At 43.1% G+C, this 27806-nt stretch overlaps 1 protein-coding gene across 3 annotated transcripts; it reads left to right on the forward strand.

The window, feature by feature from the left end:
* Positions 1-38: 38 nt before the first annotated feature.
* URB2 (URB2 ribosome biogenesis homolog) lies at positions 39-27806 on the forward strand. 3 transcript variants are annotated; one of them, XM_055308787.1, is made up of 10 exons: positions 40-139; positions 2640-2778; positions 4250-4426; positions 6579-9900; positions 13271-13431; positions 15298-15408; positions 16995-17237; positions 20146-20233; positions 23567-23706; positions 27331-27806. In XM_055308787.1, exons 2-10 carry the CDS (start codon positions 2653-2655, stop codon positions 27526-27528), a joined length of 4566 nt encoding a protein of 1521 aa, XP_055164762.1. In that variant the 5' UTR covers positions 40-139; positions 2640-2652; the 3' UTR covers positions 27529-27806. The 3 variants fall into 3 exon arrangements, with proteins under 3 accessions (XP_055164764.1, XP_055164762.1, XP_055164763.1); XM_055308788.1 differs by having other exon boundaries at positions 137-268; XM_055308789.1 differs by lacking the exon at positions 20146-20233 and having other exon boundaries at positions 39-139; positions 27331-27481.

Raw genomic sequence — 27806 nt, forward strand, 5'->3', positions numbered from 1 at the left:
GCCGCCCCGCCCCTCCGCGCCGCCGGCGTCGGGCGGAAGGAGCGCGGGGGCCGGTCTCACGTGGTGGGGCCGCGCGGGAGCCCCGAGCCGCCGCCGTCCCGCGCCCGCACCCGCGGTCCCCAGCGGGGCGGGCCGCCAGGTGAGCTGCTTAACCCGGGGCCTGCCTGCCGTCCGCGCCCGCCGCCGCTCTTCGGGGCGGGGCCTGCGGGGAGCGCCCTACCCGAGGGCGGCGTCCGGGCAAGCGCCCCCCCCGGAGGCCGCCCCCGAGGTGAGCACGGTCCCGCGCCGCGGCCCCTGCTCCCTAACCGGGGAGGACCCCGCAGCCTATGCTAGCAGGCGCCGGCGCCGGCGCCGGGGGGAGCCCCCAGGCCGCGCTCCTCGGGCGGCCTCTCGTGTCGCCCCTCGGGACCCCCTCGTGTCCTGGTTACTTGGTTTCGTGCCGCTCCGCGCGGTTCTGGTTGCGGCGGCTCTGGCCGGCCCTCGCGGCAGCGCTAACCCGGTTCTGCGTTCCGCTCGGGGCTTTCTGCGTACCCAGGGGACCTGGAGGGCGCCGAGAGCAGGACGCTCGTAGCCGTCGCGGGGGCGTCTGGGGCGCCTTCGTAGCCAGTGAGGCCGACGCTTTTCAAGCACTTTGTAGCTGGCGCGGTGACTCTGTGACACCCTGACTTTAGGGGTCTAGGAAGTTGTGCAGTGGTGCCTCTTGGACGATTTGGCAGAACGGGGACACTCCCAGCTCTTGACCGTTCCTGTTCCCTGTGACCGAGTGGAGGAAGCTCCTGCACGTTAGCGTCCTCCAGGCGGCGTTGCCCTGTGGAGGAGAAGTTCCGAGGGTGGGTCTGTGAGGCTTCAGGCCCCGCAGATGGAAGAGATGGAAGTGGTCCAGCCTTGGTGTACAGCAGACTCTCTTGCTTCCGTAGTGTGTATCAGGACCGCGGGACGCGGTATATTAGAATCATTGGTGTTGCCCAGTTTTGCTTTTTATATACGATATTTCAACTTCAGTATTATGAAAAATGTTCACTTTTGAGGAACAGATTTTTGTTTTATATAACGAGAATGACTTAATATTATTTCCCCTTTTTATTAGCCTTTTAGGAAACTCAAAGCTATGTTTACTTCAGGTTTTTAGGATTATAGCTGGTTGGTATGCTCGCTTTCCTTTATTCATGATTTTATTGTGCTCTGTTTTTGATGGTCTCAGTTGTGTAACTGTGTTTTGTAGAGTTTTGTTTTTTGTTTTTGTTTTTTTTTTTTGGATGCTGTGCCTGTCCCTAGGTTTCTATGTAAAGGAAATAAAGTTAGAGTGGGAAGTTACTGTTGCAGTTTAAATAACAGTATTTCTATTGGGACTAGGTTTATACTGTATTTCTTTTTTACTTAGTGAAACATTACTTTCTCCAAATACTGCTTATATCTCTCAACTATTTGATGGAGCTTGTCTTAATACATCGTATATTTCAGATGATCTGTGCAGTAATTTTCGGTCTGAAGCCACGTGTGAATCTTCTCTCACAGATCGTTTGAACACTTTGGGTTTTGCCGGATTGTATTCCTACACAGTCGCCTCTGAGGATGTGATGTTTGATCACAGGAGGAATACTTATACGTGTGTGTTTAATTCTTCTACCTGCTTTTGTCTGAACTTCCCCCAGGAAATTCATGGGCTAAAGCATTTAAATTTTTTAAGAATTTCAATTCAATCAATACATATTGTATTATTAGTTTCAGAGATAAAATTTAGCCATTCGTCAGATAACACTGGGTGTTATCTGCGATGTTATCAAGTGCCCTCCTCAATGCCCATCATCCACTTACCCCATCCCTCCATCCACCTCCCCTCCAGCAACCCTCAGTTTGTTTCCTATAGTTAAGAGTCTCTTATGGTTGGCTTTCCTTTTTATTTTTGTCTTATTTTTTCCTTCCCTTCTCCTTTGTTCATCTGTTTTGTTTCTGAAATTACACATGTGAGTGAAATCAGATGGTATGTCTTTCTCTGACTTAACTTGCTTAGCGTAATACCCTCTAGTTCCATGCATGTCGTTGTAAATGGCAAGATTTCATGCTTTTTGATGGCCGAGTAATATTCTATTGTGTATATATACCACATCTTTATCCATTCACCTGTTGATGGACGTCTGGGCTCTTCCCATAGTTTGGCTACTGTGGACATTGTTGCTATAAACGTCAGGGTGCTTGTGCCCCTTTGAATCACTGTATCTTTTGGATAAATATCTAGTAATGCATTTGATGGGTTGTGCAGTAGCTCCATTTTTAATTTTTTAAGGAACCGCCGTACTGTTTTCCAAAGTGGCTGTACCAGCTTGCATTCCCACCAACAATATAAGAAGGTTTCCCTTTCTCTGCATCCTTGCCAACGTATGCTGTTTCCTGAGTTCATTTTAGGCATTCTGACCAGCGCAAAGTGGTATCTCATTGTGGTTTTGATGTGTGTTTCCCCGATTATGGGCTGCAACATTTTATGTATAGATTTATACCCAACAATTTTGTTGATGTATTTTAATTCACTAAAATTTTTTTTTAAAGGAGTATATGTCATGTAGATAATAAGATACATGGTGTTCATATTTTGGTACTTATTGAGTTTGACCATAATATTTTTTTTTCATTTTAAATTATAGATAAAGTGTAGCAATGGCTGCTGTTTATTCTGGAATTTCCTTTAAGCTTAAAAGCAAGACAACTTCTTGGGAAGATAAACTAAAACTAGCTCACTTTGCTTGGATTTCCCACCAATGCGTTCTTCCAAATAAAGAGCAAGTAAGTTTAATGTGAAATTTACAGTTTTTATAACCGAAAAGAATGGTCACTTATATAAATTGTACATTGATATTTAGTTAAAATTTGAAAAGATTAAAGGAAAGGTTGGGGAAGGAAGCATGGTTGGAGGTAAAAGTAGAGTCATTGAAAAAAATTCTGAGTCAAATATCTCGGTAACCAAGTTTTTCTGTTACAAAGTCTCAGTGTTTTATGTTTGGAAACATCTCTTCTGTTTCAAATCAAGTATATGCATCAGTGAACAAATTGGGAATTGAGTTATAGAAATTAGAATCTGAGTCTATGGGTAGCTCCATTTGTTTGTAAATCCAAGGTGATGCTTCATAAGCAACTGCTTGTTGGTGCTTTATTAAACATCTTTGGAATTTGGTAAGTCGACAGGGAGAGAAGTAGAGAAGCTTTAGTATTTGTAGCAGGCTGTTCTAGAAATAGATTAGGAACCGAGAAAGGCTTTTTTCTTTGTTAACATTTTCAATGCCATTATCTGGCAAAAAAAAAAATAAATAAATAAAAATAAAAAAAATAAAAGTACTGTAGAACACTAGAGACCCCCGGATGTTGAGCTCATGAAATTGGATTAATGCTAGTATTAAAGGAGACAGCACAAAATGTGTCTGTCAAAGATGGATTACATCTATTAAAATGATGATGAGAGGTACAGTACATAGAACACTCTTACATTCAGTGATTTCTAAACCTGGCTGGCCTTGATATTTGTTTTAGCAGCTTGATAGTCAACTAACAAGTGCTATTCAGAATGAGATGAAAGGGGGAAGTGGTGGTGGCAGTTTGATTAAGGTCTCACCTAGTCTTATGCTGAGATTCTTTTTTTTTTTTTTCCCCCTTTGAGCATCTGTCACTGTTTATACTGTTATTGACAGTTTTGGTATCATGAAATGAGGCCTCACCACCTTTCCTCATGTTACGAATAAGGAAACATGTCACAGTAATAGAAACTATGTCCACCTCTCTTTTTCATAAAGCACTTTCACAGAAGACTGTCTCTGTCTTCTGATGAGGTAAGTAGACCTAGAGGTTTTACCAGTAACATGGGAAGCCAGGGCACAGAGCTCTGTCTTTGGACTCTGCATTTTTGCTTTTGTGCATACTTAATTTTGTGGCGATTTTGAGCAATTGTTGCTCTAACTTTTGAAATTTAGTATAACTTCAGAAAAGTTAGAAGAAACTGTTAAGAATTTCATTGGAAACTTTTTATTGGCCCCAGATGATGACAAAATTTTTCTTTCATTTTATTGATTCTTTGATCATAAACATTTTAAGATACTGGAACATTTGTATAATATAATATTACCAAAGATAAGTTTTAAAGGACAGCTTTTTTCCCTGGCAGTTGGGTTTGGTTATGTATGAGATGTCCTTTTAAACGTCCAGCATCTTTCTTCCTTAATAAAGAAATTCATTTGTTTTTAGAGCATATTTCTTCCAAATTCAGGTACTACTTGATTGGGCAAGACAGTCATTGATTGCATTTTATAAGAAAAAACTTGAACTGAAGGAAGATATTGTTGAAAGGCTTTGGATCTATATAGATAACATTCTACACAGCAAGAAACTGCAGGATCTCCTCAAGAATGGAAAGACAATTAACCTTCAGATTTCCCTGGTCAAGGTAATTCTCTGTTTACCTTGTTGTCCTGTATGTGCGACATGCATCTCTGTTGATTTCCTGTTAATTATTGAAGAGGCAGGACGTATCAAGGTGGAGGAAGAGAAGGAAATGATATTAGAATTATAGTGATGACTGGTATTTATTGAATGCGTATGGTAGGGGTGCCTGGGTGACTCAGTCGATTAAGTGTCTGCGTTTGGCTCAGGTCATGATCCTGGGGTCCTGGGATCAAGTCCTGCATTGGGCTCCCTGCTCAGTGGGGAGTCTGCTTCTCCCTCTATCCTTCTCCACCCTGCTCATGATCTCTCTCTTACTCTCTCAAATAAATAACATCTTTACAAAAGAATGTATATGGTATGCTCTATGCTATATGAAGCACTTTATGTTGTTTAAACGCTGTGTGAAGCACTTTATGTTGTTTAATGTTCAAGGAAAGCTTAGAACTATTTCATAAAGTGGTTGCTGATTACCTTTTAATTGGAAATGTTGCCAGCAAATAATGCTACTTTGTGATCCTTGCCCCCACCCCCACACTTTTCCATTAGTCTGGAGGAAGATCAAAGGCCAAAATCTGAATAGGAATTTGCTCTTGAATCAAAGTGATTTTGAAGTCTCAGATTAGAATTATGAACTTCATTATCAAAACCGAGTGTTCTGAAATACTGTGAGAATAGTTGGTGACAATAGAAAGCACTAATAATGGATACTTAATGTGTGCTGGGCTCAAAGAGGTTTGGTAATTTGTTAAAAGTCACTCAGCTAGTAAGTGGCATAGCTAGGATTTGAACATAGATCTACCTGATTGCAAAGCCTGTGCTCTTAACCATCATTCTGCACTACCCACATGAGTGTGTAAGCCAAAAGAAAATCAGTAAAGGCTGATAATAAGAAAATTAAATAGCTGAGCTGTCTGATGGTTCATAGATTTTAGTGGTTCTTGAGATTATGTTCTAAATTGTATGTTACTTTTTAAAATAATAGACTGGGCACCAAAGTGGGTTATTCTGATTTGTCCTTTGGGAGTATGGGGGAAAAAATCTTCTGTTTTTAAATGTCGTATTTCAATTCGTATACGTTTTATATTTATGTTGAGATAGTAGTAGTATAGTATATACCCATGATTTGGAAAATAGATTATTTTTATTGGGTACAAATGTGAAAAAAGTTTGGTAGATAAGTTGTATGTATGATCAGAAATATTGAATGTCACTGTAGCAGTGCATTGGCATATAAGTATTTACATTTTTCAGTTTTTCCAGAGCCAGCAGTTACTTGAATGGAGACAATCACACCTGTGTCATTGGGCTGCTAGTGATTTAGCACTCAGGATGAATATGGTTCTTTGATGCTGTAGGGCTGGGAGCAGACCACTCAGCCTATAAGTAAATTTTGGAATCTGCCTGGGCCTCATTAATTTCTGGTGTTTTTGAATTTCAGAATTTTGGAAGCAGAAGACACTGGTTTTTGCTGTGTGATATGCAGTAATTGCTGACATTTGCTTTCCTCTTTCATTTTTTTTTTTTTTTAAAGATTTTATTTATTTATTCATGAGAGCAACAGAGAGGCAGAGATATAGGCAGTGGAAGAAGTAGGTTCCATGCAGGGAATCCGATGGGGACTCGATCCCGGGTCTCCAGGATCACGCCCTGGACTGAAGGTGGCACTAAACTGCTGAGCCACCCAGGCTGCCCATGCTTTCCTCTTTCAAGAGTACCTTTTGCTTTGGTGTTTTAAATAGAAAAACAGTGTAATCAACTATAAAAATGTATTTTGGGACAAAGGATCATAGCCCAGGGCTACCATCCATCCACCTTAAGTAGCATCTTAAGCTGAATTGCAGGTTTAGGATGTGAGCAAAAGTAATCTTTGCAGTTTAAGTCTTATAAAAACCCAGCTCTTTAAAAAGGGACAGCAGAATTACAAAGGCACTCATCCCTTTTCTGAAATCATGTTGGTAGGAGATGGATATGTGAAGGAGGTACTTTGCCTTCCTTTGGGACATTAAGCAAACATCAAGTTCATTTAGATGTGATGATATGGGGATTTCTTTCTCGTCAAGATAAGGGCAAAGAGTGAGTTCATTGATTCTCTTGTATTTTTCTTGTGTATGTGTAGGGTCAGTAATGAGTTTTCTTTCTCTCTTAATGCTCAGATCATAAATGAGAGAATAGCTGAATTCTCTCTTTTGGAATCCCAAAGAAGTATGTGTGCCGTGCTGAGCTGCTGCCAGGGCATCCTCTCAACACCTGCCCTTGCTGTTATCTACACAGCTAGACAGGAGCTGATAGTGGTGTTGCTGAGCCAGCTGTGCTGGTTGGCCTGTAGACAGCCAGAAGGAGCCATGGTGGCCCAGTTATTTGAAGTCATTCACCTGGCACTTGGCCACTACCTCTCGATCCAGCAACAGCAAGTCAACCCAAGACGTGCCTTTGGGGAGATGACTGGGCACTTGCTCCAGCCCTGCCTGGTCCTGAGGCACTTACTTTCCGGGGGCATGTGGACACAGGCTGGTCAGGGCCAGCTGCGACAGGGGCTGAGCCGGGATATAAGGAGTCAGATTGAGGCTTTACTTCAAGGTGGAGCTTTTCAGCCCGAGTTGCTCTCGTCCTACAAAGAGGAGCTCTTGGACCAGCAGCAAGGTGACACGAAGATAGGGACCATGAAGAATCTTTTAGCTCCCATGGACACTTTGATTGCTAGGCTGTTAGATGTTGGTTACTGTGAGCCATCCCTTCGTTCTGCTGTTATAGCCAACTCAGTGGCTTTGCTGTATAAGCTCTTTTTAGATTCTTATTTCAAGGAGGGGAACCAGCTTCTCTGCTTCCGGGTACTCTCCAGGCTGTTTGCCTGCTTGAGGATTTCACATCTGCAGGAGGAACAGATAAAAGCCCTGGCCACATCAGATTGGACTACAGAACTCCTGGTTGTAGAACAGCTGTTAAATTCAGTGGCCAGCAACAATATCTACAACATTGCTGCTGATAGGATCCGACATGAAGAGGCTCAGTTCCATTTTTACCGCCGTTTGGCTGAGCTGCTGATAAACCATTCTCAAGCATCTGTGCCGGCCTGGTTCCGCTGCCTCAAGGCTTTGATGTCTCTGAATCATTTGATTTTGGAGCCAGACCTGGATGACCTGTTGGCTTCAGCTTGGATCGATGCAGAAGTGACAGACTTTCGAACCAAAAAAGCACAGGAGGCGCTTCTTCATACTCTCTTCCAGACATATGTCAAACTCCGACAAGTGCCGCGGTTGTTTGAGGAGATTTTGGGGGTGATCTGTCGTCCAGCTGCTGAGGAGCTAAGGCAGCCTGTGCTGGCCTCGGGCCCCTCCAGGGTGCTCTGTGAGTGCCTCCTGGAGTTGCCTCCAAGTCAGATCTTGGACACATGGTCCCTCTTGTTGGAGAAGTTCCAGTCTTTGGTCTTGCCATATTTGCAGGATGATGTCGACATGGCCTTGAAATCACTGTCCCTGAGCTCACTGCTTCACTGTATCATGTTCAATATGAGGAGCCTAGACAGCAGCACACCTCTGCCCATCATCAGACGGATGCAGTGCACAATGGAGAGGATGCTCCGAGAGCTTGTAAGGCCCCTGCTGGACCTTCTCCTGGACCTCCAGGTCCCAGAGCTTGAGCTCTGGCTGCAGAAGGTCAGTGACTCTGCACTCCTGCTCTCTTACACTTGGGCCCAGGTTGATGCCATGCTCAGTATAAACTGTAGCCAGTATCACTCTGTGTCTGTGGCTCTAACAGATGTTGCTACAGAGATCTCAAACCTCCCCTTGTTGCTCCCAGGTGTTGAAACACACCAATGGAAGAAGATAGAAAAATTTACAGCTCAGTTTGACTCTCTTGGCAGGTATTGCTTAGAACAGCTCTACTTGCAGAAAATGAAAAGGACTTTAATGCAAACTAACTTCCAGTCTGAAGAAGCCCTCCGAACTTTGCGGTGTGATGCTGCCTACATTCTTGATTCTGGCAGAGAAAGCTTGAATCAAAGGACAAGAGCTTCCTGGGATGCCCAGGTTGGGACAGTGAGTGCACTCACATACCCTGTAGCCCACTGGCACTTGATTGTGTCAAATCTCACAATTTTGATATCCTATCTTTGTCCAGATGATGTGAGATCCCTGGCTAGCGTGCTGCTAAGAACTTTACCAATGAGTAAAGCCCAAGAAGTTTCAGCAGATGAAGAGCCAAGCATCACACTTGAAAAAATATCCAACTCTATCCTTCACAGCCCTCTCTTTCCAGAAATGCAATCCCTTCATTCTGCTTTCTTAATGTGCCTGACTGAAGGATGTACTAGCATCCTGTGTTCTGGGGCCCAGTGTGACCCAAGTCTTCTCAATCAACAGCTGCCCTGGCTTTTTGAAAAGGACCACATGATGGTGGCTCTTTGGGAAAACAGATTTGCAAAAGTTGGACCTGAAGGTGTAGAACCAAAAGGAGAAATTGCCCAAAACTTATTATCCTTGGTCAAGAGTGACTTCCCCATTCAGCTGGAGGGAGAACAATTAGAGAGCATCCTGGGACTTCTGGAAGTTATTTCTACTCTGCAGCTGGACAGCCTCTTGACTCCCTATCATGTGCATTATTTCCTTCTATTATTGTCCATGGCCATGATCAAGCTGGGGAGCTCTTGCTCCTCCTCACTGACCCTCAAGTTTTTGATGACTTGCTATCGGCTTCTTGGTTACCTGCAGAGAGGGAAAAGTGCTCGCTCAGTGCTCAAGATTATGTATGTTAGTGATATTTTTGAGATCATATTGACCTCGCTGTTCAAAGCCAGTAGTAGGTTTTCTATTAACATGGATGACCCTTCTTGGTTGGAATTCCTCCAAGTGATAGGGGCGTTCTTAGAACAGCTAATGCAGATGCTTATCCAGATGAAGCTCAGCTTGGTACTTAATTTTGGGAAAATCTCTAGATTCCTCCACAAACTTTACACTGAAGCGACTGCAGGCAAACAGGTGGAAAATCAGAATTGTCGGGGCCAGCAGCTCATTCTGGTGTCTTTAACCAAGTTGTGCCAAGTCCTAGGGCCTTTTGTCAAAGAGCGGAAGCAGCACCACGAGGCCCCAGAAGCACTGTGTGAGCTGCTGCAGAAGGCTGTTCTCCACACAGGAGCTGTGCTGCAGCTCTACTGGGCCCAGGGTGCCCAGGATCACCGCCTTCCCTCTATCTTTATCTCATCAGCCAGCACACTCTTGGAGGCAGATGTAGGCCAGCACCCTAGGCACAGGACAGAGACTTCCCAAATGACAGATGAAATGACATGCTCACATACTACCTTCTACCAGAGTGTTTACTCTCAACTACTGTCAGAGTTGCCGGCTTTTGCAGAAGACAGTCAGTGTTTCCAAGCAGCCATGCGGTTTTTAACTCTATTCATTTTGACCCCAGAGCTACATCCCAAGAAGGACTCTGTTTTTACCTCCATGTTTCATTCTATGAGAAAAGTTCTTGCAGGTAAGATATTTTTGTGCTGCCCCCACCCCCAACCCCTTGTTTGTGCTCTCTCTCTCACGCTCTCTCCATTTCAAATAAATAAATAAAACCTTTAAAGAAAAATCTGCCTTGTTCTATAAGAAACCTGTGCCAGTTGCATTTCTTACTCAGCATCATGCTAGGCTTTTGGTAAAAGCTAGTAAGCCACTGGCAAGGTGAGTGCCCCCTGCCCCCAAGCCCCTTTGGAAAAGGTATTCATTTTAGAAGGCACAGGCCGGCAGGCCAAGAGAAAATCCCCTCCTGTCCGCTCCCAGGAACTCGTTCCCAGTATTTGCATTCTCTGCAAGGATAAGCGGTGACCCTCACAGTTCTGCTGTTTACACAAATAGTAACCGTCTTGGTATATTGTTTGGCACTGGTTTTTCATTTATTTTGGAGATTGTTCTAGTTTATAGTTTTAAAGTCTTCTACTCTTTTTTAGCTTATATCTGTCCTGGCCCAGGATGGTCAGCATGCATAATTTCTTCCTTTTTAGTGGCCTTTTTTGTGTCCTATCTCTAGTGCCATCTTCAGCGATTTAAGAAAGATCTAAAACCTGCCAACTTAAAAAATGCAACTGATTTAATACTTAGGGAACCTCATAAAATTCCTTGAGGGCCAGACTCGCACTGCCTAGGTCTCAGGGTGGTGCCTGGCCGTCATTAGGCTGTGAGTGCTAACAGGACAGAGGTTTAGCTGTTGTCTCAAGTCTTTTACTCTGATGTCATCCTTTTAGACCAGCCAAACCCAGCCAGTGTACAGAAGCATTCAGTATCTGCTGTCCCCTAGCTCAAAGGCCAATGAGCCAGATCTGTTCCTGTTTCAAGATAGCAGTGTTTCAAGTTGGTGCGGGTTTGTTTTCTTTTTGTTTTGTTGTTCTTGAGGGGTTGAGGTTAATTAGAATAGTCCTTTGAGGTGAGATTGAGGAGTCTGTCAGCTAAACCTAGCCCCCAGGACACATGCCGACTTCTGTTTCCCAGTGAAGAAGCTGTGACAGGCAGAGCCGCAGATGGGGCTGCGTGCTCAGATACAAAAGCGTAAAGTAGAGCCTTGTAGGAAGCAAAGCTGCCCGGGCTCCCCGGGCCAGCACCAGAACTGAAATGTTGAGGCCAGAATAACACTGCTGTTGTCTCCCTTTCAATAGCCTTTCTATCCCTGCCTTGATTGTGGATTGACTAAAAAGGCTTTGGTGTCACATGTTCTATCCTGTACTGTCAGCGACTCTTTTAGGGAATGGTTTTCACCTTAGTGGAGGCTAGAATTTAGTCTTTTATTAACACTAGTTATAGTCCTAAATGAGTGATCTAAATAGCAGCTGGTGGTCTGAAGCTCTGTCCCCTCTTCCTCTTTGTTAAACAGAATACTGTGTCTTCCTTTTTCCCTCTACTCCTCTTGACTTGAGGTGGCCTCTAGGGCTTAACTATGTGTCCCTGGACTTGAGGTGCCTCCAACTCCAGGGAAAGAGCCTTAGTTATGGCAGTTTCAGGGGGCCAAGGCCCCCCTGCCCCACTGCTCCTCAGATCATGGGCTGAGGTGCTGCTGTTGGGTCCAGGCCTCATACTCTTGAGCTACTAGACTTGTCTAGAAAAGGGACCAGGGTGAGAGGTCTGAAAGAAATGCCTACTGAGGAGGGTCCAAAGTTTTGAGTGGGGAGAGGGAGGGTTAAGGTGGCTATGAATAACCAAAGTGTGGCCCTCTGTGTTCTCAGAGGTTGTTTCAGGTAGATTGCAGCTCATGAAAGTGAGCATTTGTAAGGAATGCTTTCTGACTGTAGAATAGGCTTCCTCAATTCAATCATAAAAAACCATTACTTTTACAAATATTTCATATATAGGGGGAACCATGTCCTACTGTAGAGATGAATACAGTGTGGATTTTGATCTGTCTAATCAAGTAAATAGACATTCATACAAATCGTACAAATCGCAAAACAGTGAAATGCTGTCAGGTATACTAGAACTAGGAGACTGTGGGTTGAGAGTGTGTGGAAAGCATTAGTAGGCAGTGGCCTTTGAGGGATAGGTCAAATGGGTAGACGTCATGGGGAGTGCTAACGTTGAGCCTTCCATGTGGCAGACATTCTGCAGTGCTCCTTTTATTTGCCAACCACAGGAGTTGGTGCTGTTATATGCATTTCACTGATGAGGGAATGGAGGCTCAGAGAACTCATGAATCTAGGATCTTCTAGCTTGTGGGACACTTGGACCGAGGTCTTTATCTCTCAAAGCCTGTCGTCCCCTTCATCCCCAAAGCTTATGTAGTGAGCAAAGACTGGGATGTTGGAAGGTATTCTGGCAACATGGAACAGTCTGCAGGCTGAAATATGGCTGGGAAGGTAAGCTGGCATCAGATGATAAAGGGCCTTGAATACCCTGACTTTGGGCTCTAGAATGAAACCCTGGGCTAGAGCGCCCTGGGGCCATTAGAAGACTTTCCTGCATCAAGTGAGTAACAGCTGGATGACTGCAGCAGGAGGGTCCCTGAAGTGTGGGGTTCTTTTAATGTCTTCAACATTCCTGTCTCTCCCAATGTACCACACCACACCTGTGTCCCTACTGGTGTTATAAAAGAATACAGGCATACCTCATTTTATTGGACTTTTCTTTATTGAGCTTCACAGATACTCCGCTTTTTTACAGTTTGAAGGTTTGTGGCAATCTTGCTCGAGCAGTCTGTTGGCACCATTTCTCCAGCAGGATTTGCTCACTTCATGTCTCTGTCACATTTTGGTGAATCTTGCAATATCTCTGACTTTTTATTTATTACATTTATTACGATGATCAGTGGTCAGTGATTGCGACTCATTGAAAACTCAGATGGTTGATTTTTCAGCAAGAAAGTATTTTTATATTAAGGTGTGTGCATTGATTTTTAAACATAACGCTATTGTACACTCAATAGAGCACAGCATAGTGTAAACATAGCTTTTATCTGCTCTGGATAACCCCCAAAATTTATTTGATTTACTTTATTGCAACATTTGCTTTATCACAGTGGTCTGGAACCAAACCTGTCCCATCTCTGAGGTACAGCTGAACAAGGAAAGTAGAAAAAAGTGTAGTGAAATTAGCAATCACTTGTGTCCAGTAGTCCAGAGTTAAGCACTGTTGACAGCTGCTGTCATCCTTCTGGCTCTCCTCTGTGCTGTGGATGCAGTCTACATAGGTCAGCTGTGTGCAGAGCACTGTCACTCTGCAACAGGCGGCACACCTTTTTCGCACTATGAGTATTTCCATGCCTCTCAAATTGTGACTTTTAAGGGCTGGGGCCCTATTTGTCATGTGATTATTCTAGTATTTCACCTGCCCCTTTCCTATCTTATTTTAGCAGTACTGGTTTCTTTTCCACACAGATCCTACAATTCCAGTTCAAGTAATTCAGGACATTGAACCTCATTTGGGAGCTTTGTTCACCCAGATGTTAGAAGTTGGTACAACAGAGGACTTCAGGATGGTGATGCAGTGTATTCTCCAAGGTTTAGATGTTAGTAACATGTGGAAAGCAGATCTGCAGGTGGGTACTCCTTTTTTCCCGTGGGTGGAAGGCACACAAATGATAGCTCAAATGGGAAAACTTATTTGAGATGCGATGTCATCCCTAAAGTTAAACACACCAAATCAAACCCCAGGGGATGTTTATGGAGAAGCCTGGGGCTTTAGTGTAAGAGGAACTTATTTTTCAAAGGGCAACTTTTTCAAATTACAACTGTGTATACTTATTATGTGAAATACTAAGTATTGCATACTGATAGTGACATGTAAAAAAGCTAAATTCCACTCATCCTATGTGTAAGACATCTGCCATCATACTTTTTAAAAATTTTACTTGGTCACATAGCCCTGATCCTATTTGAGAATCACTCTGATTAGCAAGCTGCCCTGCAGTCCTTTGCACCTTAGGGTATTTGGTAGTTGCTAATAAAGCCCTGCATTTGCATTTGGCATTGCATATTTAGGAGAGCCTCTCTATGAAGTTTACTTGCTGGAATTTGGTCTGCTGAACAGCTCTGTGCTCTGGACTGGTCAGATGTCCCTGCTTGCACAGGAGGAAGAATGCCCCAGAGCCAAGTATCTTGGAGCCAGCAATGCAGCCCATGTATTCTGGTTCTGAGCTTTCTTTGCCTCATGAGTGGCTTCTTAACTTGCAGTTATAATCAGCACAAAGACTTGGGTTTTGATTTGGATGGGTGGAGAGGGTAATTGAGGTCACAGAGGGACAGCAGGGAGAAATCACATTTCTGTACGTGAGGAAGAGGGCCAGGCTGGACCAGGGCCGCTGCTCTGCACCAGCCCCTCCTTGTTGCTTATGACACTTGCCCTCCTTTCTCTGGAAGTTTTCACTGTGTGCATTTGTGGCATGATTTGGGCCCCAGCTTTGAGAAGGCCTCACTGTAGATTTCTGTTTAATCCAGTCAGAGAAGGTTTATGGAGAAGGCGAGACTGGAGCCTGAGCGCTCAGAGCTGGAGAGGATTTGGATGGGGGGATGTTGCCATGGAGACAGGAGGAGGTTGTTATGTGCACAGCAGGGCAGAGGTTGTATAGGTGTGAGGTGGACAGCAAGGGAGATGCCAGTGTTCAGGCCCTTGGTGGGTACACATGTCTTATAGGTGGCTAAGAAAGTGGGCCCCCAGCTTAGGAGAGAGGGCAGGGCTGCCTAGTGGGAGGGAGTGTGTATAGGGCTGTGGCTACTCAGGGCGGGAGAGATGGAAAGTGAGAGCAAAGGACCTAGGTGAGAATTGTATGGATTGTGGGGCTGCACTGTTAGGGAGGAAGGGCTAATGGAAGGCTAAAATTGATGATGTAAAATGCCAACATAGGGTTGGACGTTTATTGACATAGGCACTCAATAAAGTGAGTTGCCTTCCCACATAGTTCCCTGCTCCTGGTTTAAAACCACCTGTAGTCATAGCACCTAATCTAGTTTTACTTTGTCCATGTTTTCCCCGGCTCCTCCTTTTATCCATGAGCGTATGCAGTTCTTGCATGGGTAAGTTACAGCTTGTCGCCTCTTTCCACACTATCTTGACAAAATAAGATCCTGTAATTAGGTTGCTGTGCCCATTTGTGGCCACCTTTTATTTCATCATCCTGGTACATTTGCATGCTTGGTTTAGTGAGATGCTACTGAAATGGCCTCCACTTGGCCACAGTCCTCCTCATTTTATTCATTTATTTCCTGGCTGCTTGGTGATGGATTGGACCTCACCTCATCCTCTGTATTTAGCCCAAACCGGGTCTTGTCCGTGCCTCTGACCCTAGGGTTCTAGTGGGTGGGCTCTGCTCTCTCTCTCCAGCACCCGTGACCAGGTTTCTTCCCAAGATGGACTTCTTAAGAGAAAACTGGCTGTTTCTGTTAAGTTTTTGTTCCTTTTCTCTCAGGCCATTTTGTCAGCTGTTACATTGACCAAGGTGCTCCTGAGCTCCCCACTCAGTGGAGAGAAAGCGCGTCTGTTCTGGAGTGCATGCCCGCAGATAGTCACGGCTCTCACTGTGAGTACCCCTTCCTCTCCCTTCATCTCATCGCTCCTGTCCCTCTACAGACAAAAGGCTGCATTTTGGCTTCTGCCAGCTCTGGTTTTATGCAGAATATATTTCTGGGCACTATGTCCTGAAGACAGCAGCCAGTGGAATGCTTTTCTGTCAGTGTGTGTGCTGTGTGTGCATTTGTGTGTCTGCAAACATTGGTGTCTGCTCAAGACGTGGGGGAGAGGTGGAGTGAGGGGGTGTTGAGCAGCCCCAGGAAGCATTAGGCAGGCAGTAATAGAGGCATGCAGTCATAAGATGGGGCTCCTGTGGAAGCTCGTTTCAAGTAGATGAGATGAGAAGGAATTCTGGGGCTTTCTGTTGTCCCCACAAAAATTCTATGGTCAGTTTAGTGCATTTATTCATTTGTAGAGGGGTGTGTACATTTAAATCTATGATATAGTGAGGAAAAAATGGCTTTATAGAATGGGACAGTAATGTTGCAGATAGATCCCACCCAGTCATTAAATGTTGGCACCTGGTGAAGATAACGTGGAAGTCACATGACTTTGTTTCATTAGCACAAAAACGGAGTTTTGATTGGAACCGGCTCTGTTTCTGCCCTCTAGAGAGTCTCTAGTCAGTATTCTTGCATTTGGGTTCAAAAGATCAGCATCTCTTTTACCATCAGTATCAGTCATAATTCTCTTGTGCTACCTGAGAGAATTGCCCTGGATTAGCAGATTCTCAGGGCAGGAGGATCTAGAGTAGACTGAATGTTCCCTTCTGTTCTCTTTGATTGCTTTGTTGTTTTTCTGGGAATTTGTGTTAGTGGATGAATCTCCTCTTTACCTGGTGTATGTAATGGGTGTTAGGAGGAAGAGTGCAGGGAGTAGGGCGGAGGAAGACACACTCGTATGGTGCATGGTCAGTATTGGTGGTGGTGCACAGTTGGGCTGTGTTAATAGACACACTAGGCTAGAAACCATGCAGGTAAATCTAAAAGTAGATCTTACAGTATGAAGTCAGCACAGTTGGAGTCCCCAGGCAAAGGGAGCACTGTGAGAAGCCCCAGCAGGCTACAATAGGGCTGCTATTTACACCTGGCAACTTGAGGATGAGGGTCACAGTGAGTTCTCCCAGGTTATGTAGGTAAGACTTTGCACTGGCCCTCAAACTGAGCCTGTTCTTTTTATTCTCTAGAACAGTAAGTGAACGTCTTAACTAGAGCTAATTTTTAAGAAATACAACAAATGAACTTTAATTATAGATATGTACAACAAAGGATCTTTTTGGGAAAATATAGTGTATGTCTGATGTGAAGTTTACTTGTTCTGAGAAATTGGGCAAGTAAACTCTTGTAAGAAGTTATTTCTCTTTGTGGATGATGAGTCCAACAAAAAGCGTGGACTGAAATGGCCAAATCCACAGTAGGTTGCCCTCGGAGATTGAACATTGGGCTCCTTGTCTGTTCAAAGTGCTTTCTGACCACGTTAGTTCACTTTGACATTTTTACCTCTGTCACTTCAGATCTTATCTCTATTTCAGTTTTTGTATTCTTTCTTTAGAGAATCACCTTCATTTTCTTTCCTTTATGCCTTCTTTTTCTATAGCTGCAAAACCGAGAGGCTTGTCAAGAGCAGCCTGTGCTCCTGGCAGTGGTGGGGCCTATTTTGGACATGCTGGCAGGACTGCTGCGACAGGGGGAGGAGACCATCAGCAATCCACACCATGTCAGCCTGGCTTTCAGTATCCTGCTGACAGTCCCTTTGGACCATCTGAAGCCACCTGAGTATGGGCGCATCTTCTTGCGGGTGCACAATGTGCTCTTCTCCATCCTGCAGTGTCATCCGAAGGTGAGGAGGAGGAACAGGGCACAGGGCAGGATAATTTCAACTTGCAAAACAGCGGCAGTAGAGCTTTAACTGTTGGAGGATGGTAAGAACATCAATTTGCCAAGCAAACTTTTTGGTTCCAGTAATTTCCAGGGTCACAGTGGTTTCTTAAGCACAAAAATGTTTGATCTTCACATCAGGCTGTTTGAGTGAGTTTCATCTTTGTTGGGTCTGACACTTGATGGTGTTTGTATACTAGCTATTTAAGGAAGCTCGTTAGGTTTATTCTCTTTTTGCAGACCCCACATTTAAATCTCACTTGCTTTGATCTCTTCATGGGTTTATAACTCAGATGGGTGTAGGGAGCAAGACTTCCCAAGTTCCAGTTGTGTAGTACTCTGCCTTTGAAATTAAACTCAGTAGGAATAAATGTTCCATAGAAAAGATTCCAGCTCAGCCACCATCTATTGAATATTTGCTGTGTGTCTCATTTCACCCTTACAGCAAGTCTGTAGAATAGATGGTAGTCCATTTTATTGACAAAGAAACTGAAGCTCAGAGCTGCTAAGTGATTTGACCTAGCCGAAGCTAAATTTTATATTCAGGACTGTTAATTCTTTGGCCTGGGTTCATTCCACTGCACCACTGCTGTACATGTGACATGTAGAAACTCATAAATAAGATGTATACACATACACACAGACACATTCAACTATTTTTAAGTGTTTTCGTGTTCTCAAGTTAGAGACCTGACAGCAGCACAGTTTTGAAAAAATTTACTGTCTCGTAAACTAAAGCACTCATGATGTTGGGCCTTACTCCAGTGCTTTTGACCCTGCCTATCTTTTGAGGATCTTTGTTTTATTTTTATTTTTTTAATTTTTATTTTGTTAAAGATTTATTTATTTATTCATGAGAGACACACAGAGAGAGAGGCAGAGACATAGGCAGAGGGAGAAGCAGGCTCCATGTAGGGAGCCCAACGTGGGACTTGATCTTGGGTCTCCAGGATCAGGCCCCGGGCCGAAGGCGGCGCTTAAACCTCTGAGCCACCCGGGCTGCCCCAGGATCTTTGTTTTAAATCTCTCTGCTGACTGTTAGATTTTTATGTGACCATACAAATAAATGTAATACATATCAATTATAAACTGATATGTAAAACATATCAATTATAATTAAATTTAATTAATTTAATTTTTTTTTTTTTTTTTTTTTTTTTTTGAGAACAGAGGAAGAGGGCCAGGACAATTGAGGGTGCAGACTTTTAACCATCCACACAGGCTTTTCATAAGAACTTTATTTCTCAAAAAGGGGGAAGAATCCAAAGTATTAAAATAACCCTTTAATTTTTGTTTTGAAGGGAAAAGGTAGGATGACCCTTTTGCCCATCTTGCAAAAGATGCAGGATTCCATGCAGTTGATGAAAAGTAATAATAGAAAGCTGTGGGAATCTCCTGCAGAACCATTGACAAATGACCATTTAGAAGAATTAGACCATTTAATGAAAGAAAATTGACAGGGATAATGACATGGTATTGAAGTAAAGAATGATGTGACTAATAATAATAGTTCCCACTCACTATCTCCCACATGGGTTGGGGGCTCCATGTGGTGTGTGATCACACTGTTGGCCATGTGCATAGTTGAGTTGATAAAAGCACCAGGCTAGAATCTGCTTAGGTAAATCTAAAGGGGATAGCATGAGGTCAGCTAAGCCAGGGTACCCAGCACAATGATCAGCAGCTGGTGCCATATTAAGCCAGGGTGTGAATTCAAATAATTTGGCTCTGGATTTGTGTGCTTTTAATCAGTATGCTAGCAGAGGTTTACAAAAGGTCATTGGGAAATTTGATGAAGCTGTGGAATACTTTTGCAAAAATGACCTCTTTCTGAGCATGCTGTGGATGTCAGTAATTTGATGTAAAGAATGGGATGTTAATGCTAGCAAGAATTTGTTTGGATAAATTGTACCAAAGAAAAAATGTCAACACGTGATTTAGTCTTTGTTCATTCTAAGAATTCTGAGAAAAGAGCACAACTGTCCAGTAATTCTTTAAAGCACTGTTGGACGTGTTTTGTGTCTGTATTGTCCAGCACAGTAACCACAGGCCACATGTGTCTTGAGCACTTGAAATGTGGTCTAGGAGCCATATGACTAGGAACTGAATTTTAATTAAGTTTAAGTAGCCTCATGTAGCTCATGGCTGCTTTATTGGATAGTGTGTTGTTTTGGTCATGACCTAAAGGTGATTGAATATAAAAGAAGCATGTTTTAGAATTTTCATATAGGGCAGTCCGGTGGCTCAGTGGTTTAGCACCACCTTCAGCCCAGGGCCTGATCCTGAGACCCAGGATCAAGTCCCACGTTGGCCTCCCTGCATGGAGCCTGCTTCTCCCTCTGCCTGTGTCTCTGCCTCTCTCTCTGTGTCTCTCATGAATAAATAAAATCTTAAAAAATTTTTTTTTTCATATAATTTTTTGAGATAAAAATCTCAGCCAGACCTATTCATCAGTAAAAAAATGAGAAGTTTGGGTCCTTCTTTTAAATGGATTTGCTTTATGTAACTTCTTTCTAATGCATTATACTTGAATATATTGGCTATTGTTTGTTCTATTATTTATTTCTGCCCATTTCCAGAATGTATGAGTAACAGCTTACAGTATAGATTAAGCAAAATCTAAACTCAGATCACTCATTTAGATTCCTAAAGTTAGAAGCCCTATCCGAAACCATTAAAACAAATGTTAAAGAGTCAAGTAGGGTGGGTGAGTGGTTCCCTGGAAAGTTCAGGCAAAAAAGAAGTTGCCAATGCTGTTTTGAGCATCTTGATAGATACGGGGTTAAGAAGGAAATAAACATGGGCTCTTTTAAAGTAGAACTTGAAATAAATAATTACATGTTTTTATATTCTTTTGCTTCTTATTACAGGTAATGCTGAAAGCCATTCCTTCTTTCTTGAACTGTTTTAATAGATTGCTGTTTTCAGTTATGCACGAAGGGAGGCAGAAAGACAAAGGTAATTCGAAGTAATAGTATCAGATACATGATTTCAAATGTATTTATCTTGTGAGGTCTCTGGCCTCATATGTTACTGAAAATAAAACCACCCAGTTGAGCTTAAGTAAGAAATGTTCAGATCACTCAATGAATGCCCAAAACAATTTTTTAAAAAATTTCAGACTGCCCCCCCCCTTTTTTGCTATGTCCAAAACAATGAGTGCATTTATGATCTCCTAATTGAAATAGTTCTTTTCCTGGAAAAAAGGGAAAAAAGGGAAGGAAGGAAGGAAGGAAGGAAGGAAGGAAGGAAGGAAGGAAGGAAGGAAGGAAGGAGAGAGAAAGAAAGAAAATCTAGATTCAGGAAATATTTACTCTCATGTAGAGGGGATATAAAGTGACTGCAATTCCATTCTTGCCCTGAAGGAGTTCCTAGTTTGGTGGGGAAGTTAAAAAAGAATGAGCAGTTATAGAGCTATTGCATTTTACAAAAGGGATGAGGTCTGGCAAGTCATCATTTCAGCCTTATTTTGGCAAGGTTGTGTTTGTTTACAATGAAGTGAACTGCCATATGGTGATGGCATAAATTACAGTACAGTTTGTTTTCAGCCTTGAAGGTTGTTGATTCCTGCTAAATTTCTAGTTTGGGGGAGATTCTCATTTAAAAATTTGCATATAAATTGAGGCAGTCTATATTATGCTTTTTCAAATTTGCAGAGCGTGGTACCTGATGGGATGCTCTGGGACCAACAAGGTGGATTTTATAACTCAACTTGAAGGGTGTCTGGGAAGAACCTGTGACAGCAGTTCTAGACTAATCAGAAGTGCAGGAGTGCTACTCAATTTCTCCCCTTCCTGTGTGAATCACTTTAATGGGTTCAGACTTGTAGATTTAAGCTACTTAAACCATATTTTTCTTGAGAAAAAAGAAAAGGTATAGTTAACACTGGGCTATAATTCCCAAATTATTCTGCCTCGTTTTGAGATTAGGTCAGTGGCAGTGAGATCTTTTGCTTTCTCCCAGGCCTAGTGCAGAGCGATGTAATACCGGTGTCAGTGTCAAATTGTGAATATGTTTAGGAGCAGGGTAGGGAAACAGGTTCCATCTCCCAAGCTATCCTTGGTCATTTGGTGGTGGCTAACTGTGGCACTGTGTTGAGGCCCTTAAGGTCATGGTCATGTTTGAGCTCAGCAAGAAGAATCCTTGTTGTTACTAGTGATTTCTTCCTTGACAGGAAATGGGAAGTGGCAGTGTGGTGGAGGCCCTGGTTCAGCCCTTGCTGAGCAGTAGGGGAACAGAGCCCTCATCACACTGCCACAGGAGTGTCCAGCGTGTATTTGTGAGTCCTTTGTCATTTGTTCTGAGGGAGTGCAGGGGCATGTTTCACAAGTGTGACACTGCTGTGTCCATGTGGTGCAGCTCAGGTGCCTCGCATCTGCCAAGACTCAGTTCTCTGATGTGTTCATAGCTTAACTAAGTGGAGTTTTAACTAATTACTCTTTTCTTATTGGTATCTAATGCATTTTTTAAATCTTTTAAAATTTAAAAAAATTATTTATTTATTATTTTTAAAGATTTTATGTATTTATTTGAGAGAGAGCACAAGCAGGGGGAGTGGCAGGCAGAGGGAGAAGGAGAAGCAGGCTCCCCTCTGAGCAGGGAGCCTGATGTGGGGCTTGATCCCAGGACCCCGAGGCATGACCTGATCCAAAGGCAGACATTTAACCGACTGAGCCACTCAGGTGCCCCACTGCACTCTTTTTAAAAAAAGATTTTGTTTATTTATTTGAGAGAGACAGCACAAGCCAGGGGTGAGGAGAGGGAGATGGAGAAGCAGACCCCCCACTGAGCAGGGAGCCTGACACGGGGCTTGATCCAGGCCTCTGAGATCATGACCCAAGCTGAAGGCAGAAGCTTAACCAACTGCCCTCTAGGCACCCCTATTAGTGTACTCTTAATAACCACACATTGTGTGGCTGAAATGCTCAGGTGTTCACTGAGCTGCACATGTGTGCTGAGCATTCTGAAAAGAGGAAAGAAATGGTACATAGTAGATATTCAAGTGCTTCACTAAAGTTCTTGCCTGTTGAAATGTCCAGTGAATGCTAGAAGTTTACATAACTTCATAAAATTACATGGTGTCTAGAAAAATGGTTTATATGTAACATGTTTGTATGTATAATCAGGGTTTTTATTTTATTTTTTTTAATTTTTATTTATTTTATGATAGTCACACACACACAGAGAGAGAGAGAGAGAGAGAGAGGCAGAGACACAGGCAGAGGGAGAAGCAGGCTCCATGCACCGGGAGCCTGACGTGGGATTCGATCCGGAGTCTCCAGATCGCGCCCTGGGCCAAAGGCAGGCGCCAAACCGCTGCGCCACCCAGGGATCCCTAATCAGGGTTTTTAAAAAAGACATTGTGCATCTAAAACTGAAGTTTATTGAGTCATAAAATATGTTAACAAACTGCATCTGTTTAAAGTGTACAATTGTGAATGAGTTGATAGGTAAATTCATTCAGGAAACTGTCTCCACAATCAAAATACCCAACATTCGCATCATTCCGAAAAGAGTCCTCTTACAGCTATTCTTGTTCTGGCCCCATTCCCAGCCAACCACTGATCTGCTTTTTTTCAATATAGATTTGTTTGCAGTTTGTAGAATTTTACAGAAATGGGTATATTTCTTTATGCTGTATGAAAGCTGGGGAAGGTACTCTGGCCTGTGCTGGGGTTTCCCACTTTGCTCTGTTGTGTATGCCTAAGGGAGCGGGTATGACTAGGGCCTCAGGGACATTGTAGGCTATTAGAATCCTTGAGAGGAGTTTGTTAAGAAGGGCCTGGGTGGTCCTGTCACCTTAAGGTGGAGAACTAGGAAATCAGAAGTCAATCTGGGAAGACAGGAAGATATCTAATAGTGATAGCTGAGTCTTATATCTGTCTGCCTATACAATTTCTGAAACATAGAAGGCAAAGGTATAATTAGGCCGTCTCATCTTTAAAATCATATGATGTAAAAAATCATGTTTTTTAAAGATAATTTTCCAATTTAAATCTTCCTTATAGATCTCCACCTCTTTTTAAAATACAATAGCAATAGTAGACTTCATCCTAAAAATTTTGATTATTCTAGACTCCTGAAAAACCCCATGTACTCTTGAGTATTTTAAGTGGTCTTTCCTTTGTAATATAGATAAATATTTGGATATACTATCTCTCCCTCATTCTGTCTGTGAAATTAGCCAGTTAACAAATCTAGAAAAAAGGGAAGACTTGAATAATTTTCAGCTGTATTAAATGTATGAAATTAGAAGGGACTAATTAGTTTGGAAACACTCTGCTTCCATAGGAGGCACAGATGACCTGTCGGTGGTCCTCGAGTGTGCCTGTCTGGTGCAAAGGATGTACAGCCACATCGCAGCTCAGGCCGAAGAGTTCACAGTGTTTTCTCCCTTTATGGTGGCCCACTATGTCACCGAGGTGCAGAAGGTAAACCAAGCTCACTCACTCGCTCTCACTTTCGCTCTCACCAAGCGCTTTCATTTGTTATCCTTCGTGGCAGGTCTTCTCAACCATAGTGGCGGGTGATGTTTTGAGCTGACGGTCCCAAACCATGTGTTGTAGCAAGCTGTCCTGCCCATCTGAAGGGTTCAGCAGTAGCCCTACAGGGTCCCCGGGATGACTGATTGAAGCTAGCAATGCCTAGAACCTGGAAGGTGGTCCATGACCACTGGTTCTCCCTTCTTGCTGCAGCACAAGCTGCAGGGTCTGTTCTGGTCAGTCTCTTGAGTAATGAGTGAGATAAAATGCTTTCCAGGTTCAAGAACAGGAGCTCTCCTAGGGCTAGGGTTAACAGTGACCAGGGAGAAGGGTCTTGGGACCCCCCCAGCGGCAGGAGTTTAAAAGTTTATCCTCTTGGAATGCATCGTGCATTTGAGTCAGCTGCTCTCAAATGCTCAAAGTAGATGACACAGTGGAGATACTGGCAGATTCGTTCAGCTCCTTTAAACAAAAATACTTTTGTCCTATTTAATCTGACATTTTGACTTAATATATTTTTTGGATAATTAATTCAATGTCAGTAGTGGTCTCACTTTGGAATGTGGTCAGCATGTTATATCTAAAATTCCACAAGACCCTCCGTGACCCAAGCAGTGAAGCTCACAACAAGACTTAGTACCTTACTTTGTTTAAATGGAATGTCAGAGGCTTCGAGTACAGTGTGTTTCTGTGCATATCTACTTTTGCAGGTGTAGATAATACATCTGTGTTGTTTATATTGCTCTCTGTAGAATAGCCCCCCTTTGTAAGTCTTGTAAGAATAATGTTAAAACCACTGGTAAACTTGTTACGTAAGAGGTTTTCCTCAAGGGAGATGGGGCTGAATGAGCTTTCTCAGAAAATCTGGCGTTACATCCGTTTTTATTCTGACCCTGTTTCATGATGAATCTATAACATTACATACTTTTCAGACACAGTGGCCCTGCTCGCCTTAGCCAGTGGAGATGCCTGTCATGTGGGTGGGCACTTGGCTCGGTTTGAAATGAGATGGGAGTTGGGGGGGTGCCCTGCAAGATGCAGCCCAGCCCTGTGGGTACGCACTGGGTCTTCACCAGGCATGGTGTGTGGAGGATTGGTGGCAATGTGCGAGGACCCCTAAGTCAGCGTTCACATGAGAGAGGGGCTTCGTGTTTGGTTTCCTTGGAATTGCTTAGCCTTTTTATAGAATCTTGATATTTTCCAGGTACTGAAGTTATTGATATGTAAGTCTTTACTGAAGGAAAAGCCAGCATTATTTTCTGATTCAGTGAAAAATAAACTGAGAGATAGTAATATCACTTAACTAAGGTCCAAGAAGGGAGGTGATAATTTGAACCCTTAAGTCACTAATTATTATTCTGAGATTTACTTTATGAAAGTCTCTGGTTTCCAGGCCTCATTATTCATGTCTAATTTATGCTTCTCAGTTATTTATTTTTAATCTTGAAAGCCAAAGGCCTTGGGAATTATCTAAGGCTGTAGCATCCCAGAATTCATTGGCAAGAGTCTATGGTTTATCTTTCATTTGTTTTTTGACTCAATAATGAAGAAAATATTCCATATGTATTAGAGGCTTCTGCTGAAAACTGGAAATCTTTCTAGACCAGAAAGACATTTGTAATTTTAATTAAATGCTAGATAGCAAGGACAGCTAAATGAACCTCCTTTGCATTCCCCCCATAGTCTTGTGGAGTGGGTGTGGGTGAAGGTCTGGTGGTGAGCTGGTGAGACCTTGTCAGGCAGGATACACAGTGACTCCTATAGACCTTGTATCCTCCATACAGTAATGTGTCACTGTGGGGATGTGCTAGGGAAATCTGGTCACTTGTCTCTTTCATCCATAGATCAGATTTACATCTGTTTATGTTGACAGTCTAGGGTAAATAGTTTGTACTGCCTATTCTGTGTAAGGTCCTTTTTTTTAAAAGTAAGGTCCTTTTAGGCTACTGAGCGATCTTTTCATTCATAGGTCAGTGATGTTCACTGAGGTCATAGAAACTGACGTCCCCTCCCCCCCCATTTTATAAACAAGTTGATGGAAACAGAAAGATACATAGCAGTTGTACAGGCCGGCTGCTGCCTGTCTCCCTGTGACCCAGCAGAGCTGCATGCTTGGCACCATCCTTTGACTAAGGAGTCCCAGCATGAGGGGATGGGGGAGCGTGTGGGCCCTGGCCTCCAACTGGTGGGCTTCAGCTCTCAATTCTGTCACTGGTACAGTTACTTCACCTACTGCCTTTGGAATTAGAAATACCTGTTCAGTGAGTGCTGATTAGACAAATTAATGAGCAGTCGACTTATAGGATCCTCACCCAGCCAATAAGATTCAGGACTTCTTTTGGTTTTTTGTTTTATTTTTCCTTCCTTCTCTGATGCCTTCTGCTGAAGTCATAGACAGTTCTATCTCCAGTCCTTGACTGTTCTTACCAACTATAAACAGTAAATCTTAAGATGATTGTCAGAAATTTTTTGAGCTGTCACGTGAAAATGACCATAACTTTGAACAACAGCATCTTGGTAACAGAAAACAAACGGCCTCTAGGTACGTGCCTTCTAGTGGTTGCTTTGGTGAATCAGACTTCTAGTGAATACCATATATCCTTGCCAGAAGCTAGCTACATGTTTGTAGAGGGGCTTTAACTCTTTTAGGCCAACAAGACATTAAGGAAGAATTTACCAAATCCGAGGCCAGTCTGCTGGAACCTTCCAGTTGCTTTTTGGTTTCAGCTCCTGGGATATTCAGACGGTTTAGTGCCAGGTTCAGCTGAAACCTGAATGGTTGTGGCAGGTGTGAGTAGAGCCTGCTTGAGTAGAGCCTTTTTGTCTAGGCAGTAGTCTGAATCTCTCATCTGAAAGTTTGTGCACAATATCCAGTACAGTTGGAGCCAGACTGACCGTTCTTCCTGCTGTGCCCCAGATTGTAGCTAACCCAGAAGTTCAGGGAAGAAAGACATCTGAAGGCTCAAGAACCAATACGGCCATCCTGTGGCAGTTAGAAATTCAGGCCCCCTTGAGCGATTGTTGTTAGAAATAAAAAGATGTATGAAGTGTAACCATAAATCACAACTGATTTGTTTGGATATGATGTGATCTGGCTACTAATATAGGCCTATGAATGATCCATTTGCAGAGTAGGAGCCTGCCAGCACACCTTGCTATGGGAGAAGGTGGGGTCAGTCCCATAGTGAACGTTACTGTCGTTATGCCACATTAGTGTGACTTCCAGTGCGATTCGTCATGGCAAAGAATTTGGCACAATGTGCAGGTGGCTCTCATAAGATTTGTAAGTTTAAAGATTCCAGTGTTTAAATGCCCCTGATAGGCATCATTTACTGAATAGCAAAACTACTCTGTAATTTTGTGAGGCTTTATTCCAGGCTTTTGTTACTTGAGTTGCCTTTTATTTACCTAAGACACAAATCTTTAAGATATGAGTATTTATTTATGTGCAAAATTATAATTTAAAAGAAATATCTTTTCTCAAATTGGGGGCTGAAGTTGAAACTCGTTGTCCGGTCCTCTGAGGGCATGGTCTGTGTTTGCTCTTATGGTGGGTGTTTCCTCCTTTTGCAGGTCACCTTGTACCCCACGGTGAAGGGCCTTCTACAGGAAGGCATTTACCTCATCCTGGATCTCTGCATTGAGCCAGATGTCCAGTTCCTGCGGGTCTCCCTGCAGCCGGGGGTGAGAGACATCTTTAAGGAGCTGTATAATGATTATGTGAAATACCACAAGGCGAAACATGAAGGAGAGAAAAGATACACAGCCTGAGGCCTCGTTCTGGAAGTGCTGCTGGTGTTACCGTGGAGTGGCTTTGGCCACCTGTTCTGGAAGAGTTGGAGAGGGAAAGAATTCAGGTGTTCTAATTTCTGTTGTTGAGATATGTGGAAAACACTTTTGAGTTTATGTAATATATATACTATATTTTACAGCCCTGTTTTCCACACTGAATATTTTTTAACAGATCTTTTTATGCAGTATGTATTGCAATAGAATTCTGATCACTGACCTTGGAATAAGGTGAATTTAATAAAAAATTACTGAACCTC

This window comes from Nyctereutes procyonoides, unplaced genomic scaffold, assembly GCF_905146905.1.
Source record: "Nyctereutes procyonoides isolate TBG_1078 unplaced genomic scaffold, NYPRO_anot_genome, whole genome shotgun sequence".
In the NCBI taxonomy this organism is placed as follows: Eukaryota; Metazoa; Chordata; class Mammalia; order Carnivora; family Canidae; genus Nyctereutes; species Nyctereutes procyonoides.